The sequence below is a fragment of the Accipiter gentilis genome, chromosome 26 (genome assembly GCF_929443795.1).
Source record: "Accipiter gentilis chromosome 26, bAccGen1.1, whole genome shotgun sequence".
NCBI lineage: Eukaryota > Metazoa > Chordata > Aves > Accipitriformes > Accipitridae > Astur > Astur gentilis.
The window spans coordinates 11,375,218-11,396,363 of NC_064905.1; the positions used below are offsets into that span (position 1 = coordinate 11,375,218).

Below are 21,146 nucleotides of genomic sequence, written 5' to 3' on the forward strand. Positions count from 1 at the left end.
GAACAGGGATTGACTTTAGCTCACAAAATCATGTGGTGCCTGTCTCCACGAGGATTTTCAAGCGAGAAAACCCTCTTGCTTCTGTGGCTAATGCTTGAAAACAAACATTTTATGGGGGATTTTAAAAAAAAAAAAAGCTAAAATCCATTTTTTTCTAGGCAGAGGCTAATGACACATTTATTCTGGTCTTCTAGGCATTCCTCTATGAAAGCAGAGAGGTATTTGCCAACAGCATTAGGCAAAATCCTTTTGTTCTGATCCTTTTTCTCAAACCAGCAAACACAGGCAATTGCAGCAGGACCTTGCAGTATTTTCCAGGCTGCTCCATCCCCTGTCTCCAACCATGTCCTCAGGAAACAAGCTCCTGCATTGCTGCTCCTTTCAAATTAAGCCCTTTCCTTGCAAATACGAACACAAAGTTCAACCACAATATTTAAAAGAACAGTTACCTTGACAGGAAAGCCAATGCCAGGCCTGAGCTCTCCCAGTTAACCGAACATCACATCATGACACCAGCATTGGAGCCAAAAGATGGCAAGTGCAGCTGAAACACCAATGTCTCTCTCCAAGATCCACCAGCTGGCTCGAAGCAGAAAATAAACCACGACAGAAGGCCTGCTCCAAGGATGAAAGTGCTGATAGCAAATCTTCCATGACCTAGAAGCGATCACAGAGCCCCAAAGACTGAGGAGAGCCAGCGCTCTCCCACATCAGAAAGGAATACTCTTCCAAACCACTTCCAGACCCTCTGCGTGAGTTTGCTTTTTGGTAGTAAAGGAAATCAAACTTGACACAAAGAAAGCCAGTGCATGACACTGATGGTGTGGCATTTTCAGAGCAAAGTGAGGAGCCCTGAGCTAAACTGATAGAGTCTTGTGGATCAGGCTGTAGAAGCAGGGTCTGCTATCAAAAAATCTACTGCTGGGTCTGCAAGTATAGGTAAGTCCATCTACGCTCACCTCTGTCTCTCTGTTCCCCCATCTCTCTCCTGTTGTGCCTCTCATTGTGCGCACGCGTGAATTTTGCTGCAAAGTTGGCCCCATCTTTATTACAGGCTTTCAGTTCTCCTGCATATAAATAGCACTAACAATCCACAGAAGCCAGCGATTAAGCATGGAAAAAAAAAATCTCCTCTCCCCTGTATTATTAGTGAATCTGGGTCAATGAGTCTGCAACTCTAGTAACTAATTCTTAGACTTAGTTAATGAGAGACAGAGCAAGAGCAAGCGGGAGAAGGATGGAGAAAAGGCAGGGTTCATGCCATAATCCCTGCTTAAGTCTTTTGGTGCAAGTGATGAAAGCAGCTGCGTGATAGATGAGGAGCTTTGGAAATGGCACAGCTTATTGTAATCCATTATATGGCCTCGACACCCAAGTCCACTGGCTCGTGTCAGTCAGAAGGCCATGCTCACAAAGCCAAAGAGCTTTGAAAGAAGTCAGGGATCTGAAAATCACAAAATATGGGATGCAAAATGAGATGAAATTTTTGGCTACTTGCTAAAGACAAAAACAAGTCAAGAATAATCAGTCAGCCACTCTTATTATAGCTCTTCTTGGAAATTTCTGGACTATGTTCTCACTAATATGCTGCATATGCAACACATACGATTTCATACACCAGGAGAGCAAACCTGTGCCTCTTACTTGATGTATTACGGTTTTGCAAAATTGTTACCTTCTTTAGAAAGTTAAGTTTAACTTGGGGAGAGCAGAGGGCTGCTCAGCTCACTTTATCTTCCAGTCCTAAACTTAAAGAGTCCACAGCACAGTTTTGGGAGGTGATCAAAAGCAATGAGAACTAAGCAGTTGATGTCTGTTTAAGCAACTCCACAAATGGATTCTGAGGACTGCGAGGCTGGGAGACTAAATATTTTCCAAATCTAAATGCTCAGTTTGTCAGTCAGTGATTAAAATATGTATTTTTGTGATTTATTATTTTCATTGTTTTCTAGAAACAGACAATAAAGTGCACCATAAAGCAGAGAGCACTAAAAAGATGTAACACGTCAGGTGAGAATGAGTGGTCTGGGGGAACGAACTCAGCTGGAGACCCAAAGATGGGAAGAGAGGAGCAGAGATGTGGATGGACAAAAACCCTCATGTTCTCTGGGACGGTTGGGTTCTGCTTTGATTTACTAAATTCATATAGAAATGGGGTCCAATTTCCATGGATTTACAATGCTAAACCTTTTTTTTTCATTGGCTGTTACTTTGTGCGGCCCTGAAGCCCACTAGCATCTTATGATGCATCAATTTTGTTAAATCAAGTGTGTTGTGCTCACTGCAAGTTAAACCCAACTTAGAAGGCCAACATCCAAGGATCCCATTTCAACAGTGGCTTTGCCGTTATGTCGCAGCCCCTTTTTCCACAGCCTGACTCAAGGAGAGTCCCACAGTACATGTGTTGGGGCACCTTTTTCTCTAATGACTGCTCCTACAGTTGTTAGAGGAGAAGGACTTTGTCTTCAGTGGCTTCAGTGCTCTTCAGCATGGCTCAAATATGGATTTTCATGGCATCAAGACAGACAAAGAGATATTCTTAATTTTATAGAATATCATGCCACAGGGATCTGTCTCAGAGATCCCTTCCCTTTCCTCCCTGCTCCAGGCCAGCAGCATTCACTGCTCCAGCAGAGACCACAGACACAGCCTAAAAGCAACCCAAGAGACCCCCAGACCCTGCTGTATTACTGAGTGCTGCTGGTCCCTCAAGGCTTGTGGCCACCATGTGGCTCTTGCTTTGAGGCGAGGAGGGACCCCGTTGTTGTGTCTGCAGGAGACCCATCCTGTGTTCCTGATTAATCACACTGCACAGAAAAGATCCTAGTTAAAGCATTTTTCACAGATTAAAAAATGAATCTGGGTTTGTCTCCTTGCCCCCAATTCCTCTCCATTCATTAATTCACTTCCAAGACAACTTTTCCCCTACCAACAGTATAAACAGCTCAGAACTGCTTTTCAGCACAATGCTTTGTTCTGAACCAGTGTTTTTCTTTTCCAGTCATGACTCTGATTTGTTGAAGAGTTACAAGAACATGTGAGTGGCATAATCACTGACATTGAAACGGTCCATGCCTTCACCCTCTCCCCTCACCGCCAGAAGAGCACGTAACGACCATTAATGCAAATAGACTCCCTGTCTCCATTGAACCTCTTTTCTTTTGACCAGCTGTACCAAGTCATCTGCACTGGGGATTTATAAATAGTGACCATGTCATTCCAATGTTAATGGCTTTTAATGAAATTGGAGAGTGAAATGCGTTCCCTTTTAATATCCTCTGAGCAGCAATTTTATTCCAACCCATGGTTTCAATACAGGGCTCATGGAAAGAGCGCTGGAGCTCGGCACATCCTTCCCACAGCCCATCAATGTGTCGCTTCCAGCACAGACAGGAACAAAAAGAGGGAAAGAATTTTGTTGTCTCTCTGATGCAGGAAACCCACCCATCCCCTACAGACAGGCAGCGTCACGGCACTACACCAGGGCAGCTTGTGAAACAGGGAGAAGAAAAGATTTGAAAAGTAATAGCGGTGATTTAGCTTCACTTTTGATGCATCGTTCTCTGAAAAGACCCTAAAAGCCAGTGTTTACGTTGTCTTCACCCCTCTGAATTCAGACTGCATACAATCTGTGCTTACGCCCTTCCCACCTCCAAAAAGCACGTTTGGAGACAGGCCAGTACATAAGACGTGCTGTCAGAGCCCTCCCCGGGTCTGCGTGTGCACCGTCCCGAACCACGCTACAGCTGAGCTGGACCGCGGGCCGCTCAGGTGGGGTGCGTGATGCTCGAGCCAAGAAGCGTTACGAGCAGAGTGTGTTTTCCACGCTCGGTATAAACGCAAGAAAACTTTCCTGTAAGCGCGGGAATTGCCCAGTGCCAGGACTACAGAGGAAGAAAAGTTGCAGACGAAGGGCGAGATCAGCACTGTAAGCGCAGAGCTACAGGCGCAGAAAGAAGAGCCTGGCCACTCATTTCTGCCTTCAACTTTTTCCAAGAAAACCTTATGATAAAAGGAACAAACCTGCTATTTTTCTTTGCCTCAAATTTGTTACAGAAGCCTCTTTCGTCTTTATCTCCTCTCTTCGTAGTGGTTCTAAGGGTCTCTTTTTTTCCCTCCTAATTACAACTTCTCTATACTCAAAGGACAGGAAAGAATTCAGTCTAAAAGAAAAAACAGTGGAGCTATTTCAGTCCAAACAGGGATGGATAACCAGAGAGCCATTAGATTTAACGGTGGCACCCATACAGGGCTTTTGATCTGTCCTAAGGGAGCCGCAAAACCACAGGAAAAGGGAAAAAAAGGCCTCTAGGAAGATGTTCTTTCCAACAAGCCCTGCTCCCAACATGGTGCAGCATTTTTAAATGCTGTCCACAGTTCCTTTTATATTTACACGCAGTTTAAACAGTGATCTGGCAGCGAGAGGGGAAAATGCTTTGGGAGGAACGCATGGCTGAGGAAGCTAAATAAAGAAGTGGCCAGGTCTTCAATCATCCTATATTTTATATATACAAAGGCTGCGATTCCACTAAGCTTTTCTGAAACAATATGTAAAGAATCCAAAACAGGGCAAATGGATGGGAATAACTGGTTATAATTAAATCGGGAGGCGGGGGGCCGCGGGAGCGCGGCTCTTCCACTCTGCCAGGCCAGTTTCCCTGGAGGCATCGCAAAGCACAAAGGGATTTGTGGTGGTGGGAACTCTAATGGGTTATAGGTAACTGCACAGGAGCTGAGTCCAGCCTGCACTGGGTGGGCTGGTGCCTGAGGCCAACACTCTCCCAGCAGGGAGATTTTACATAAATTTAATACTTTCCAAGTGATCTGAAGGGCTGGTGACTTCACTCAACTCATGTACAGTCCAACCTGTACAATAATATCACATATTTTGTTGGCTGTTTTAGTTAATGTTCAGACAAATAAGCTGTATCTTTGGAAACAGAGCCAAAAATCTTTAAAAGAAAAAAAAAAAAAAAAAGAAAGGAAGGGAAAAAAAAAGGAGAGTTCTTTGCTGGTCCGGAAACAGAGGAAAACATTCAACTAAAAAAAGATGCATCCTTTTTTCCTTGGTTGAAATTTTTTTGAATGCATAGTTTTCTGCTAAGCTATGAAGCCAGTTCGAGAGGCAGGTGGTTGTGCAACACTTGGCTGCTGCATGGCTGAACTGTGAGATCCTTTTTCATGATATCTACAGGAATTAATAAGAGGAAACAAGAGCCACTTCAAGGCATTAAACTGTCCAAACAAAAGCAAATACACTCATACCACTACTGGACACACAATGACCTCAGCCCCTTTCTTCATCTCAAATGTCTTCAATTATTTCAACACAAAAAGGATTTGAGCAAGAGGTTTATTTTTAAGCCTCCATGTCAATCTTCTTAACACCAGTGAGATTTGATGCCAGCACACCTAAGTCAACATCAACATTTTTCTCCCCTTGCTCTCCCTTTGTGGTACCACAGCCAAGAGATAATAAAGGTAGGTGAACCGAAGAAATCTGGAGATGAGAGACACTTCCTTGCATTGTTGAAGATAAATGCCAGCTTTTTCTGCTCCCTCCCGCAGAGGAAGGAATTGCTCCTGAGAGATGGGGTGAATGTGCGAATTATACAGCAAACAAACAGCGCTGCAAACTCAACACCGATCACCCGTGGACGCCTGCCTGTCAGGGGAGGTCCAGGCAATATAAAGTACTGGTTTTCATCATGTTTTCCCACCTTTTTAAGGTGGAGCTTGGACCATTGTTCAGCAAAGAACACTTGGTCAATACCTTCAAAACAGTTTACTGCAGAGCTGCAAGCTGTTGTTATTTTTATAGCTGTGTTGTATTTTTTTTGTTTTCTTCATAGATCATTTACACTTATAAAACCCCACTGTACGGTCAAACAGCACACTCCTTAATAACTACGGAATTAGAAATTTTAGAAATCCCACATGAAACAATATAAACAGCTGTCTAAAACCTCCCATTTCCACCCAGATGGCTCTTGTTTCAATTAACCAAATCAAACTTCAATTCAGAGTCACTCACTGGCCTTGTTTGGATTTACTTGGAAAAACACACCTATAAATCACGTATGAAATACTGTGGAGAGAAAGAATTTGTTTCTCTTTGGGTGGTTCTTCTGTTTGGTTTTTTTTTTCTTTTTTTTTTTTTTGGTAGAACAAATTTCATTACCAGACAAAAAATACACAATTACATGTTGACAGCTTAGAGCCTCTGGTGGTTCTGCCCACAACAAAACATAGGCAGCGGCGTGACTACATGCTCTCCCTCTGCTTCTTCAAAATAGGTGGCACCGAGCGTCTCCCGTGCCGCGTGTGCCACTCACATCATCTCCCAGGGACTTCTGAGCTGGAAACATGCTGAAAAAGGGATGTCAAATGTATGGAAAGCCTGAGGTCACTAAAACGGATCCACACAGGGGCTTTCCCTTGGTCCCAAATCCACCAGACACTGGGCGTTATGGGTGCCGCTGTTCACAGAACGCCTTCTTGAAATACCAGATCTGAGCAGTCACTTGAAGAGCTGCAGGAAAGCCCTCTCCGAAGCAACTCATTCCTTGCAGCAATCTGCTGCTGGCAGAAGGGGAGAGGCTCGGCTTCCCCGAAACCTCCCTGCATCCCACAGAAAGGTACGTTCCCCCCGAGCAGGCACGCTCCCCGCTGCCCAACCCCTCGTCTGCCAGCACATCAGGGAATTGGCTTCGGATGAAGCCAATTGCACTCAAGATGTCTAAAAATAATGCTGAAAATCATCTGAATGGCAGTGGCCAACGTCCACGCTGGCACAGCTCCGTCGGCTCAGGTCCACGGAGGACTTCCAGCACCCACGTGCTGCGTGTGCCACAGTAAGGCGTGCATGCACTTTGGCACGTGTCTGAGCTTTTCCTGATGGACAGGCAGACCAGAGCACCCACTGCCAAAGACAAACTCACCACCCTTTGCTGGTGAAACCAGCCTGCTGCTTGCAAGAGCTGCTCGTGGCAGATACCAGGAGGGAAAGGGGCCGGGAAGCGGCACAGCTTGTCCTCAGCATCACGCCAGGATGCATACCATGCCCCAAACGCCTGCGCCGACCTAGCCCTCCTTACCCCTTCCATCCCCCATGCTTTTGTGCATGATGAGATATGCTCAAAACCACTGGTTCCCAATGACAAAACCCCTTTGTTAGCACCACGGCGGGGGGGGTTTCAGACAGAGCCTGGGACATGGGACCAGCAAACCTGCCGTCGACAGCCCCAAGGTGGAGCAGGTGCCTGCCTGACCTCAGCAAATTCAGGGATGTTTTCCAGCTCAGCTTCCTACGCACGCAGAGCTCGGCAAGACAGCAGCATGTCCTCCCGTGCCCTTTTAGGTTTTTCTAGGCCACCCTGGTCAAGTAGGATCAACAGCAGAAGCGTTTCGTGCCATTGGTGACCCCCTAGGAGCCCTCACCTGCACACGAGCAGTGCCATACGGCCATGTGTCAATGGCACACAACACCTCTCTGACTGCAATGCTTCCTTTGCTCGGAGAACACAAGATCCTGCAAAACTGCATCTTATTAGCTTAAGGTGGTGCCTAATAAGGAGGAGCTGCTGGTGGGGCAATACCAGCAGACCCTCCCCAGAGCAGACCCAGCCAAGCCGTGAACTCTCCAAGCCAGCAAGGCAGCACCGGGAGCCTCCCCTGGCACGGGAACGGTATTCCTCGAGGACTGTACAAGGCATAATCCTGTGCCTAAAGGCCCTGCCCTTTGCTCCCATCTTTCCCATCTGCTTCACGTCGATGCCTCATTTCTCACAGCAGTAACTGCTGTATTTGAATTTTTTCCGCAGCTCCCCGCCCTGTGTCAGCAGGGCAAGCCCACAGCGTTTTGGATGGGGACATTTCTTCCTTCTCTTTGTCAGACCTACATGTCCACATCGGGCAAAGCCCCGGTGCAGCATATGCACCCAGGGTTGCACGGGGCCGCCAGAAGGATGGAGAACAGCTGGCATGTCTGCCTCGATCATTCCCCACCACCACAGCCCCAGGGTTGCTCCCCAGCATAGATCCCAGGCAGTACTGTGTCTACACCCCAAACACCCCCTCTGCCACCAACCATGCCTTGCCTGAATCCCTCTTGGGGGAAACGGTCACTTCCATGGAGAAAAGCATTTCAGGTCCCAAACCCCACAACCCTCCAAGGCAACAGAGTGGCGAGCTGTAAGGCAGCATCACTCCCTTCAGCTACTCTTTCATTGCCACAGAGAGAGACGAGTCACAACTAGTGCTCCCAGCACCGCTGTTAGCTCCAGGGAAAAAGATTACAAAAAAGACAGGGAGAGCTTTGGAAGAGCGTTGACTCGGTAGGGCAGAGACCCAAAGTGATGAGCCTGCCGTGATGAATGACAGCTGGAGATGCACAACAGCAACCGCTCCAAAGTGATACCCTGGCTCACTACAGGAATATAGGCACAGAAAGACATAATACAGGAATATAAGCACAGAAATGTCCTCAGCACTGACCTACCTAACATTTCTGCCCATCACTTTTAGTCCATTGGAACAGAGGAAACAAGGACTGCTCGGTGCAGGGCTGTGTTCGAAAGATAGAAGATGCAGGGAGCAAATCAGGGAGGGAGAAAGTACGGTCAAGACCCAGAGGCACACAAGGAAAGCTTCTCCCTCCTTCTGGGACTGTCTCATGAGGTTGCACCGTTAATCTCATCTCAAAGGAAAATCTGAACGACTAGCAAAGGGGTACTTGACATGGTCTGATGATTGATTCTACTGGCATGCCCATAGATTTCAGTATTTACAGGAGTGCAGGTTCTTTTGCATGGCTGTATAAACATTTACTAAATAGGAATGCATACAAAAAGATGGTTTGAAAATAGTTTGTTTTAAAATGAGAAGTGGTTTTGACCTCTCTGGGAGGAATGTACCTCTGCCCTCTGCTTAGAGATGGTCAGCTGAATGCTTGAAGAGGGTGGGAGAAATAGTAAACATGTTCAGGGAGCTGGGAAGCAAATTTTAATTTTTGTTTTGCTTCTAAAACTAGCTTTTAATATTTCTAAGAGCAAGAGGCATTTCAAAAGAAACACGATCCCTCGAAACTCAATTTTGAAAGGGGGCTAATTTTTAATCAAAATAAATTTTAAGGGAGAAAAATGCACATGGGGACGGCATTTCAGGGAGAAAGGGCTTTGCAAAGCATTTGAGTAACTAAAAGTCACAGTGTCCTCATGAAGCAGATGAGCAGGCAGCAGAGCTGGGGGGGGACCCCCACCCTGGGCTCCCCACCGTGGCACCCATAGAAGAGAAATAATCTGCACTGCTATTGGGAAGCACTGGAAACCATCACTTTGCTTGTTTGAGGGAGGAAAGGACTGTTTTAACCAATTCATTATTATGAATATTAAACAAATCAAGTTTTGAAGTTTAGTTTGTAACGACTCCAACTTCCGCTATTGTTCTGCTCTGTAAAATCAGACTCTCCAGACAGCATCTGTCAATCTGATTACTGTGTAGTTAAATGAGGGAGAAAAAAATTGTTCTCTCTCACCTGCAAAAAGCTATCTGTGCCTTGCAATTATTTGCCTTGATAAATTTAATTTACTTGAGTTTTCCCTTCTAGATTTGGCTGGTCAAGTTAAACTATAAAGATTATTCATAGAAAAGCAACCACAGTTGGTTACTAGGATACAAAAAATCACTTAGTACGTTCCTCCAATGAATAATCCCAGCAGAACACACACAAATTGAATAAATTATGAATTTCTCTTTCTCTCTTACATAAACATTGGGGTTGCAGAGGCATTTCTTGGAACCCTTTAAAATAAATTAATATCTTAATTACTATGCAATAGCAAAACAAACAGAGGGGATAGCCAAGCCTTGCAGGTGAGCTGCATCCTTTGTCTAGACATGAAAGTTATTTTGGAACAAGGCAGGGTGCAAACGGATAGCAGATTCATTATTGCCAGTATGTATGTGCAGACACTGGTATTTGGCATGCTCACGTGCTTTTTCAAAGCGGATAACGTAAGCAGTAGAGTAAGCTAATTTGGAAGAAGGCATTCTTATTTCAGAAAAAATAATGTCTCTTCCTGCACAATTCCATGTACAAAAGGTCTTACATAAAAGCACTTGTTGCCAGATCTCTGAACCTACGAGGTGAAGTGAGAGATAAGTTTTCCTACATTGGGGGGCAGCTGCCAAGCCAGTCCATACGAGGCCAGCATCCACAGCGCAGCACAACTGACCCTGCTGATGGGGAAAACAAACTGCAATCAGACTAAGTCTGCCCCAAGCCACTCAGACATTTTTGGAAACAACACCCAGACTCAGCAGATTGATTTTGGATACTTAACAGTATTTGGTCTTTTTTTTTTTTTTTTTTGTGCATGTGTGTGGTTGTATCTTGCTCTGTCTTTTCCTAGCCCTCATGATATCCCCTAATAACAGCAATCCCCAGGCATGACTCAGTACAGACTGCTGTTCAAGGCTGTGGTATTTAAAGACATGCTATAGGGTCTGTTGGCTAAGATCAGTTTTAATAAACTTTAACCAAGATGCACTTCCTTGAAGTTCTGACTTGCGAAGCATCTGTCCTTCTCACCCTCTCCCTTTGATCACATCAGCAGCACAAGCAGTGCTGTTCTGCTGCTGGCAAATCACCCAGTAATTGCTATTTAAGACTCACAAATCAGATGCCAGCGTGAAGATCTGCCTCATACTCTTCAGAGGACATCTCCTTTCCAGGAGAGATCAACCAAAATGCCTGGCATACTGACATATCTACAAGCCTTCTTCCATGCAAGCGCAGGGAAGCTCCGCTGGCATCAAGCTTTCCCTCCCCTCACACATGGTCTCAATGTTCAACTTTTATTTTTCAGCCCTCTCTGCCAGCGAGGCTCTCGTGCAGACCCCGTGCCGTGTCCCCGTGTCGCCACAGGCTCGTGCCCAGCCCGTCCTGCACAGGGCTACGTTCACCAGCCAGCCACCAAGTCCCAAGGGACACCGTGCTCCAGAGCAAATCCAACACTGATCATCAGATAAAAGTTGAGCCGCTTAAACAGTCTTTCCATTGTGTAGTTTGTCCCTACGAACCATCCGGTGAAGTTATCTCCGTTTTATAAGCCAGCACAATGGCCAACGGCCACCGCACAATATATCAGCCAATACTCTTTATCACTAAGAGTGAAGCAACAGCCAGTTAGCAAATTATTTCAGTTTTCATACTTAGAAACCCTTTCACTTTGCAGGACAAAGTAATCAAGAGTTTTTGATGGCGTCCTGTGGAACGGACCGCCAAAGAACAGCCCCTTAAAGAGGTGTTTCTTGGGGGCACACCTCTTTGGCAAGAGCCTGCAGGGATTGTCTAGCCCACCTTTACCCTCTGATTAGCTCAACTAATGCCATTCCTAGCTGATGAGTAACAAACTTGTTCTTTAAGACCTCCAGTGATATAGATATTCCAATTTACTGTACCCCATCAAGGTTTTACGTCAGTGTTAACCTGCCTGGCTGGCTTCTGGAGAACACGTGCTCAGAGGTCCTGGTCCTGTCTCCTCCAAAAAAACCTGTAATTCACTGCAGCCTCTTAGTTGCTCTTCTTAGCAGCAATTTTGGCCATCATCAGGACACTAGACCAGACAGATCTCAAGCACCAAGTGTTTTCTCTTACCAAAAAAAAAAGCTCTATCCAACCGTGTCAAGTTCAAAATCCCAAGAAATAGCAATTTCTTCTCATTAGGAATTATGCTTTCAACCTTAGCATCACACCAAGGAGATAACTTTTGAACTCCACTCCATAAATTACAGAACATGTTAAGCTGAGAAGCTAGTGCCCCGATGAGACAAAACAGATAACAGGCTGAGAAAAGCTGTTGCCACAGTGCTAGTTATCACTGAGGAAAGAGAGATACTGAATGAAATTATTTCATTTCTGCTGCCAAATGAGATATTCTATCTTTTATCTTTGGCTTGTCAAGGCAGGGCTTGGCAGATTTAACATTTGAGTTATGGAGGAGGGCAAAAAATCAAACCACTTTTTTCCCCTAGCATTTGGAAACCTGACGGAAAACTTTCACTCAGGGAAATTCTCTCTTGACTGACTGTCTTCCCTGTGTTGCTACATGGGCAATGGAAAACAGAGCTTTGCTTTTATGTGGTCTATTTATTTCTCCCACGTAGCCATAAGACATTATGCCATCAGGAGTGCAATCACAAGAAACCTGGAGTCACAGACAAATAGATGGTTAAAATAGGAGAATTCCTAAGTACAAAAGTCTCATTGTTATGTAAATATCCAGAGTGAAACAAGAAAATGGAGAAAACGCTTCTGTTATATGCAACTATCTAGCCAAGAACTCTACAAACACAACTCCATCCATTTTTCTCCCTTCAAAGCATCAGTAGCTCTTAAAAAAATCCTAAATGTGATTTCCCTGCTGCAACGAAAAGCTTTGAAATGCAGTTAAATGGTTTTTCTTTAAAGAATCTTCCTGTATAATTCCAGCAGCAAGTGAGAATTCATTTCTTATCTTCTGATTTGGTTTCTTTACACCAGTCCTGTTGGTGTAGAAAGGAAAAAAGACATGCTGGAACAGGGAAGGGGATGGAGTCTGATCCTCTCAGTAGGCAATCTCTGAGCTGCTCCACTGCCAGAGGTCTGAAAGAACCGAGAGAGAAAAAACTCCTGGGTGGGAAGCAAGCCCTGCTTACACAAAGCAGAGGAAGATATCTCCCTGGACACAGAGGGAAAAACAAATTAATAAGCAAGAAATCACTTTCCTCTCCCTCACTCCTCCCCAAAGCCCCACTTCAACTGTTCAGACACCAGGAATTTAATGTTCCAGCACTCGATAATTGAGACAACAGGGCATCCAGGTCTGAAGGGAAAAGCTGGCACAGGTACACCGAGATAAAGCTTTCAGCCAGACATCTTGGTGCCAGTGATTCATGCTTTTTAATGTATAGAGGGAAAAAAAATACAGCCATCATCAATATATGGAACAACCCAGAGTAAACAGCATCTCCTTCCCAACAAGCACATCCTCCCACGGGCACACATCTTATCTAAGGGGCCATCAGGAATGGATTGCTCCAGCTGCCTCTGGGCAGTCCTGCTGGATTTGCAGCATGCGGTGAGGTGGGATGGGGAGGGAGGTCTTCAAAGAAGCGGTAGGACCTCACAACCTAAGGGCACTGGGGCCATCAGAGACATATGGACCGTTGACGCAGGGTCAGTCCCCTCCAGGACACAGCAGATTAGCGATGCCGAGAGCAAGGGTGGAGAAGCTGCCTATATGAGAAAACAGAACAAAGTATGGAAATGTTCCTATAGCAAAACTTCCTCCAGCAGTCACAGACAGAAAAGCCTCCCCGAGACGTGACACGGAGCCAGGTCCCTTCCGACAGCCCTTCGGGCTCCCACCTCTTCCCACGCTTGTTGGTAAGTAAGCGCACATGTGCCCTCCGGGTAAAGTCTGGAGAATGGTTTGCTGGCCAAGCTATATTTTGATGCCAGGAAGCCCCAAATAAGCATGTGGCTGAGGAGCTCATCAGGAGCAGGGAAGGTGCACGTCGTGAGTCAGCCGTGTGGTTTGGCTGCCACGGCAAGAAGCAGCAGCGGGCACGGGAAGCCAAACTGCTCCGGGCACAAGAAAGGAGACAAACAAAGGAGCTAAGACAGATTGGAAATACAAAGAGAAGAGACGGAGCAGACGGAACACACCTTCCCCATAAGGAAACTCAGATGGGATCTGACACGTGTTTCAGGGGATCACACCTGGCCTCATCCCATCTTGCGGCTCACGAAGCCACCCCAGCAAGCAAGCCCCTGCTCCCGGGTTCTCGCTAGCTCTACCCCTGGCTGGTTCAGCAGATTTGCTTCCCTGCTTCTCTCCTGAACCCACCACATCCATCACAGTGACACGCACACTCCACCTTAGGAAAGCCTGCTCTTATTTTAGCTACCAATCCGCACAGATAGGCTCTGTAAACAGTGGGATGCTGATGAGAAAGAAAATGTTTCCTTTCAAGGCAAACTGTGCAGCAGGACACTGACTATCCAAAAGCGCAACTCCAAAACTCGAGGAGCTTGAATGCTAAATCCACTGGAGCTAACAAGGACCAAGGTGCTTATTTGCACTCCTAATTGAAAAACCACTGAACGTGATACCCAAGGAGGATCCTTACTAGAATGGGAAGAGAAGCGTGGCATAAGCTTCAAGGTGACTCATCCTTTTCATGTCAAGTAAACATTAATGCCCGCACATTCAAACTTGACTGCCTAAAGTTAAACAGCTTAAACATACTTAAGCACCTCCATAGGTTGTCAAATCATAATGTGCCAGGAAGCAGCAATTTCCTTTGCCTGCGGTGAGGGCTCTCTAAGAGTTTTGCCTACACACACAGACTTAGGGGTATGATTTTAAGCATCCACAGTAGGGTGAGATGGTGACACACAGCTCCTTTTGACCTGTGGCAATTATCCACAGAAATAAAAGGCAAAAAGTGCTGTTTGCCAGATATCCTACCTCTTAGTAGAGCAATTCCGCTCTAGAGTGTGAACAATAAAATAGAAGAGAGGGCACCTGCCCAGCACTATCCAGCGTGAGAGTGGAGAGCAACAAAAAGGTCTTGCTTTAATGACACACTTGGCAATGTGCTGTGTGCGTCTGACAGCACACTGGCCATGGGGCATGACACACAGCTCCACTTAGCACCATCTTGATAGGTGATGCCTTCCTGGAGTCAAGTACAGTTGTTTCTCCAGTCTCAACAGCCGAGATGCCAATGGTAGCGCTGAATTAATTATGCCAGTTGGCTGCAGCACATTTTTGGGTATGTACTGTGCGAGGCTGGTTAAAGATAGTCCTCAGTATACGATCAACCTGTTCCAGCTCTAAATCAGTGAAGGCTGAGCAGTTTCACAGGTTTCCTTGTGAAGAGTGGAAAAGCAGAAAGCTACAAAAGAAGCAGCGAATTAATCTATTTTTTTTGCACTTCTATGACCTTCTTCCTGGAGATGCTTCATGCCTGCATGTTAATTAATTAACTCTCAAATAGCCTTATAAGCCAAACAGTGTTTCCTACCTCCCTTACATACAAAGCAAGACGATGATAAAGCCACTTGCTCAAAGGTCACACAGGGAGTCAGCAGCAAAATCAATGACAGACTCTAGAAACCTCAACTCCCGAACTAAAAGAGGCAGAAAACCAGGCAAAATAGGGCTGTTATTGAGGCAAGATTAACACCTGTAGCCAGTGTTGATGAGAGCTGAACCAAACCCAAACCGAAAACTAGTCTGAACAGGTACCTTTTTCACTCAAACCGGAACAACCTGAAGTGTTATTTTGTAGTTTTGTTGAAGTCAGACTGGAACCAAACCAAACAATTTACTGAACTAATTCCCTACTCACAATACCAAGAACTCCTCCTACAGTGTAACACTAGCAACTAAAGGGAGAGGAGGGACCTGAGAACAAATCTAAACAGAAATGCTCCTTGAGGCTGAGATTTTAGCCCCTGGAAAAGGCAGAGACATCTTTTCCCACTACATGGTCTTTGCTACTCACTTCTTACAAAAGAAGTGTGTATATTATGATAATACACATCAGTATTTTAAAAAGGATGCACAGAAACATAATCTTTTGCCCACAAGCTATAAATTCCTGTTGCTGTACTGTAACCAGGACCCTGCGACCATCACTGTTTTGCAGAAGACTAGCAGATGGGAGCATCAGCCCGGCAAAGGTCTGAACCTGGGATTTTTGACTTGCTGAGAAAGCGTTAATTATTAAAAACATTTTTCTTAAGAATACAAAATAATTTCTTGAAAATAAGAAATTGAAGTCACTTCTGCCAGAACAAGCCCCATTCTCCCTTGTGTTTACCAGACACAAATGCCACTCATACTTGGTATTCCTCGCAGTTGTGAGGAAGGCTGTGGGAGAAGCACTGCAATCAGATCCCAGCCAGATTCTTAAAAGGGAATTTGGCTTCTTTGTTAAATACCAATGACCCTATTTGGGCCAGGATCAACAACTGGATCCCAACTGGAAAGTCCTTAACTCATGCTTCAGCCAGTGAGTGCCTCCTGCCTGCCCTGCCCACCCGCGGCAGCAGCTGCCCGTGCTCACTCCACCACGACGAGCTGCCGTGCACCACAAGGACACTCGCTCCCTGCCCAACTCTCCTAGATGTTGTTCCTCGCTTTTTCCTGCACCTTGCAGCTCCATGTAAGGGCTTCACCAGGTCAGGGGAATTTTCACCTCTCCCAGCCTGCCAGTCCTCAAGTACCGCTGGGCTCCCTGCATCTTCAGCGGAGGCTTCATGCCTCCATCTGGCTACTAACCATTTTCTGAGCCCTGTTGAAAGTGGCTGCCAAGGAAAGCAATTAGCACAGAGAAATTAGCACCGTCCGTGAAGGTGGGGTGCGGACGTGCGTCGCTTGCTGCCTCGCTCACCAGTGAATTAACTCGAGAGAGCAACTCCTCTGGGGAGCACCGCAGGGAAGAGCAGCCACAAAGCCCCATGTCGGTATGCAACCCATCCACCACCAACATCCACGTGGCCTCCCAGCCCACTCTGCAGGTCAGGACAAGTTCCGCCCATCGGCTGCAATGCTGCACACCTAGTTTATCACCTGTAGGAGACAGAAAAACGGCATGCCTCAATAATAAAGAATTCACTCTTGCCTAACAACCTGCCCGCAAATCGTCTCGAACAATGGGCAGCGGTAAGGGGAGGGAGACAAGAAAATATTGACATCCAAGCGTAAATTCCCACACTGCACTGGAGATGCAGTGGGAGATCCTCCCACTGTAGATGCAGGAAGGGCTGGCAACAGGCTAGAGCGGAGCGGTGTCGGCCAGCACCACGGAGGAGCCCAAAGGCGAGGAGGTCCTGCTCACCCCTCCGGGGCCAGGCCAGCCACAGGAGGCAACCATCCTGCTGGAGGAATGTGTCATGTATCATTTAGCTGTCATCTAGATAAGAGCGATTTCCACCACCACCTCAGGACCGTTGTTAAGCATATCTGACACATCTCAGCTCTTTTCCGTTCAAATGCCTCCTCAACCGGTTCAAATATAGAAGCTGCCTTTCATTAGCCCTAGCCTATTACTCATTTCAATACCACTGTGGTCAGAAACCTCGCTGTTAATTTGACAAAGCTTTCATCCATTGTGCGTTAACCATCAGATACTTGGCAAACACAAGTTTCCCAAGCTCCAGATACAAATTTCTCCAGCACCGATAGCGTGTGCTCTTGTATCATTACATGGAAATGTGGAGAGAAAGGGAGAGGCTGTGCAAGGATTTAAAGATGCAACAAGCACAGAAAACATATTTGAGCAAATTTAGGTATAAAAATTAGTTGAGCTGTGTTCAGTAGGATTTAAAATTGAATTCCACTACTTGAGAAGAGTATTTCCATTTCTACGTAAAACCTGAATTGTTGATTGTTTGGCTTTTCCAGGAGCCAAATGATGAAGGTCCACATTTCCTCGACATTTGATCAGAATGGAAAGACATTTTCCACCTTGAGCTATTTACCGTGAACAAAACGATAAAAAGGGAACAGCATCAGTAGGCTTCTACAGTTAACTGATTCAACACAACAGGTAGGCAAATTTTAGTTTGGGGGTGTTCAGTCTGTTCGGTTTTTTTAATAAATTACTTCAGCCCGTGGGACAGGGGAGAGCAATTCCTCTGTTAGTTAAAATGAAAGTGCATTGCTCAGTCTGCTAGGGTGAAGAAAGAAGTGCATTTTGGACAAAGAAGAGGAAAGACTTAATTCTGATTGATTGATTATCTTTGAGTAATTCTAAACAGCCACAGCATTTATAAATAGGATTTTGTCCAAAAATCCAGTCTTCTGGAAAAACTTTATAATTTTCAAAAGGACGTTTCTAAGAACAGTTCTAAACCTGCTTCCCTCTGTGATGCCATTTGGGTAATGAAAGACAAACAATGCATCCGAGCACATCAATATGAAAAATTGCTGAATTGTGTCCAACTTGACAAAATAGGTTTATAAATTTCCAAACTGCAAACATCCCAAATCTCTTCTGCAGCCACAGGTTAACAGCTTCTTTTAACTATCATTACTCTGTAAAAACTGCACACAGCTGAATTTGGGGAAAAGACACATTTTGAGCATCTTCCAGCACATTAGCGAACGGTGTTCGAGTGTCCTGCCTGGTTTTGCCTTGCGCAATTTGACAAATGTTTGCAAATGGCCTATCCCCAGCAAAGCAATCCTTCCAGACAGCCTCCACCTGGCAGGACAGGACGGAGATTTTCTGGGCCACCAGAACAATGTTTAAGTTGGGAGGTCTACATAAATCAAGTCTTCAGTTTTTCCCATCAAACTTTTCCACTTTCTTAACAACTTCTTTTGAAAGCACCACTAGGAACTCTTTAATCACAGAACTGCAGTACAACTGATGTCATCGCTTTTTTTAAATTCACGTGTGTAAGGCTGTGCATATGAAGGCTGCTCAGGAGAGACTGTTCTAGCAATAGGCGGAACGGCTGATACAACTCTCAGCCTTCTGGAACAGAGCTCACAGCTAGATCCCACGTCCCAGCAGGTACAGGTATTTTTTCTGTGGGAAGTTCTAGCCCTACCAAGGTAACCTCCCCTGACCCAAGGATATTTCCCTGGCTCTCCCAGGTTTTTTTGCATGTGCCCTTTGATGCTTCCTCTAGCTGAAAAGCCGACCCACAAAATGAATTTTCTCCAAGGTCATGCACTCCTTACAATGCCTTTATTTGCCAGTTGGTGAGGTATTTAAGAAAATGAAAACTTCCTTATTGTGAAAGGAGCTAATTTCCCATTTAAATGTAATAGAGAAGCAGAGGAGGTGCAGCTAGAAATCTAATCACAGGTTCACAGCTAAACCACAAGCCTAGCAGCTTTCTTTTATGCCCTGAAGGTCCCAAGCACCCTCTCTTTGCAAAGACAATATATGGCACATCCAAATGCAAATCTATTCCTCTCTTTATTTGTATATTCAGCTCCCTGGCTGATTACAGGGAAGCATGCGTGTGCGTTCAATAGGTCCTCCTGCTTCTTTAAGTAAGTTTAATAATACCCTCTTTATTTACGGGAGCCCAAAGTACAAAGGATGCAATGCAGGAGCTCTGCAAGAGCAGAAAAGAAAAGAAAAGCAAACTAGCTGAAGATACAGACTGGCAAGGGCTCAGCAATTCAATACTGTTGATTCTGTAGAGACCAACTGCTTTTATTACGCACCGATTCTCTGAGGAGGAAAAAAACCCGCAATTACGAACTCGCAAAGGAAAAGAATCTGTACGCCCCTCGCGTAAGAGCAGAATTCGCTAAAAAGGCAGTTTAAAACCAGGGCGGTCTACCAAACATTTCAGACCTGCTTTCAAATACTTTTCTTCTGGTGACTCTGAACAACTGATGTCTCTCCACGTTAAAAAGTTGCGTTTATTTCCTTTTTCAAAAAAGGAAGGCCAAATGCGAAAGACGGCCCCTCGAAGGATTCCACCCAGAGGCTGGCGATCCCCGCTTCAGCTGCGAGAACAGCTCCACTTCACCCGCCTCTGCCGCTCTCGCACGGGCGAAGCCGTACCCCGCCGCCGAAGCATCACCGCCCCGCTGCCCGCCGCGGCGGGCCCCGCGAAGAATAACAGCAATGCCACACTCTTTGAAGCACTCGCCTTACCTCGGCCCGCTCGGCGGGGGCGCGGGGCTCGGCCCCGGGGGCGGCACAGCCCTCCCGCCCCGGCTCTCTCCCTCCGCCGCTCCCGGCTCGTCGTCCCCAGCATCTCCCGGGACGGGACGCGCCCCCCCGCCCCGCAGCCCCCCGCGGGGCGCCGCAGCCCACCCCCACCCCCCCCAGGCCGGTACCTGCCAGGGTCTTGTGCACCGTGTTGCCCATCGCTCCGCTCGGCGGCGCGGCGGAGCCCGGGGCGGCCCGCTGCTCCGCAGGGCCATGGACAGCGCCCGCCTCCCGCCGCCGCGCTCCGCGCCCCGCCCCCTGCCCCGCCCTCCGCCCCGCCCTCGCCCCGCCCCGCCCCCGGCGCAGCCCCGGGACGCCGCTGCCGGCGCACCCCCGTCTGCCCCCCGCGGTGCCTTTCCTTCCCGGGCGGCTGGGGCTGCCGAGCCCCCACCGGCACCGCCACCGGCACCGCCACCGGCACCGCCACCGCCACCGCGCGGGGCCGGCACGGCGGGGAGAAACTGCGGCGAAAACCGGCCGGGGCTTTGGGGAAAAACACGGGCCCGGCGCTTCCCGAGAGCGTCCGCCGGCCCCAGGAGTCCCCCTTTTGCCTCTGTCTCTTAGGAAAAACATTGCTGCCTTCTCCCCTAGAAAAGAAAGGGGGTGGAGAGCGGGAGGGCACGGCTGGCGATTCCAGCTTTATCCTCTTTCTGGCGGGACAGACCTGCCTATCGGCAAAACCCTCCCAAAGAGTACCAGCTGCATTGGGAAACGCTGGGAGTCGATAAACCCCAGCTCTTTTCCCCTCCGTGCCATTTACTTTCCGGGTGACCTTGGAGAAGCCGCTTTGCATCTCGGTGACACAGCTTCCTCATCTGGGAATGGAGGGTATTAGCAGGAGTGTTGTGTTGGCAAAGTCGTTATTAGTTTGAAGCACACCAATACCATGGTGACGAAGGATACCCCAGCCGACAGCCTGAAGCGCAGTATCGACAAGAGTTGCCTCACAATTTCTCTTTCTTCCCATCTCAGGCGTAAAAGCGTGTTAGAGCCCCATTAAAGAAGAGCAAGGGATTCCTTTTTCTTCCTGGTCGCACTTGTGCTGCTGAGGGGTGATGCTGCCTTTCTTCTCTGAGGCCGTTTTCGTAGGTTTAAGAACGGAGAAATGGGAGCATCAGAGCTACAAAATGTGCCACAACCAACGCATTGGGCTGATGCCGCAGTGCGTAGTGTTTGGGAAAATCCACCGTGTCCCTTAGCAGAAGTCACATCTGTGGACTATCACATGGCCTGTGGGACACCAAAAAAAAGTGGAAAGAGGGACAGAGCCAAGCACCGGTAGCTCAGTGGCCTGGCACAGATCAGGCTCTGATCTATTGTCAGGAAGCTAAAATAACAAGCCTTTAATCTCTAGATCATGTTGAACGGGTCAAGTATGGCTCAGGAGATGAGAGGGGACAGAAAAA

The 21,146-nt window shown here is 46.9% G+C and overlaps 1 protein-coding gene across 1 annotated transcript in view; it reads right to left on the bottom strand.

Annotated features, from left to right (window-relative positions):
* NEURL1B (neuralized E3 ubiquitin protein ligase 1B) overlaps positions 1-19,970 on the bottom strand; it is a 35,238-nt gene extending 15,268 nt beyond the window's left edge. The window contains exon 1 of the mRNA XM_049829773.1: positions 19,869-19,970. Coding sequence (XP_049685730.1) covers positions 19,869-19,899 — 31 coding nt within the window. The 5' untranslated portion in view covers positions 19,900-19,970. The remainder of the gene's footprint in view (positions 1-19,868) is intronic.
* Between the last annotated feature and the right edge of the window lie 1,176 nt (positions 19,971-21,146).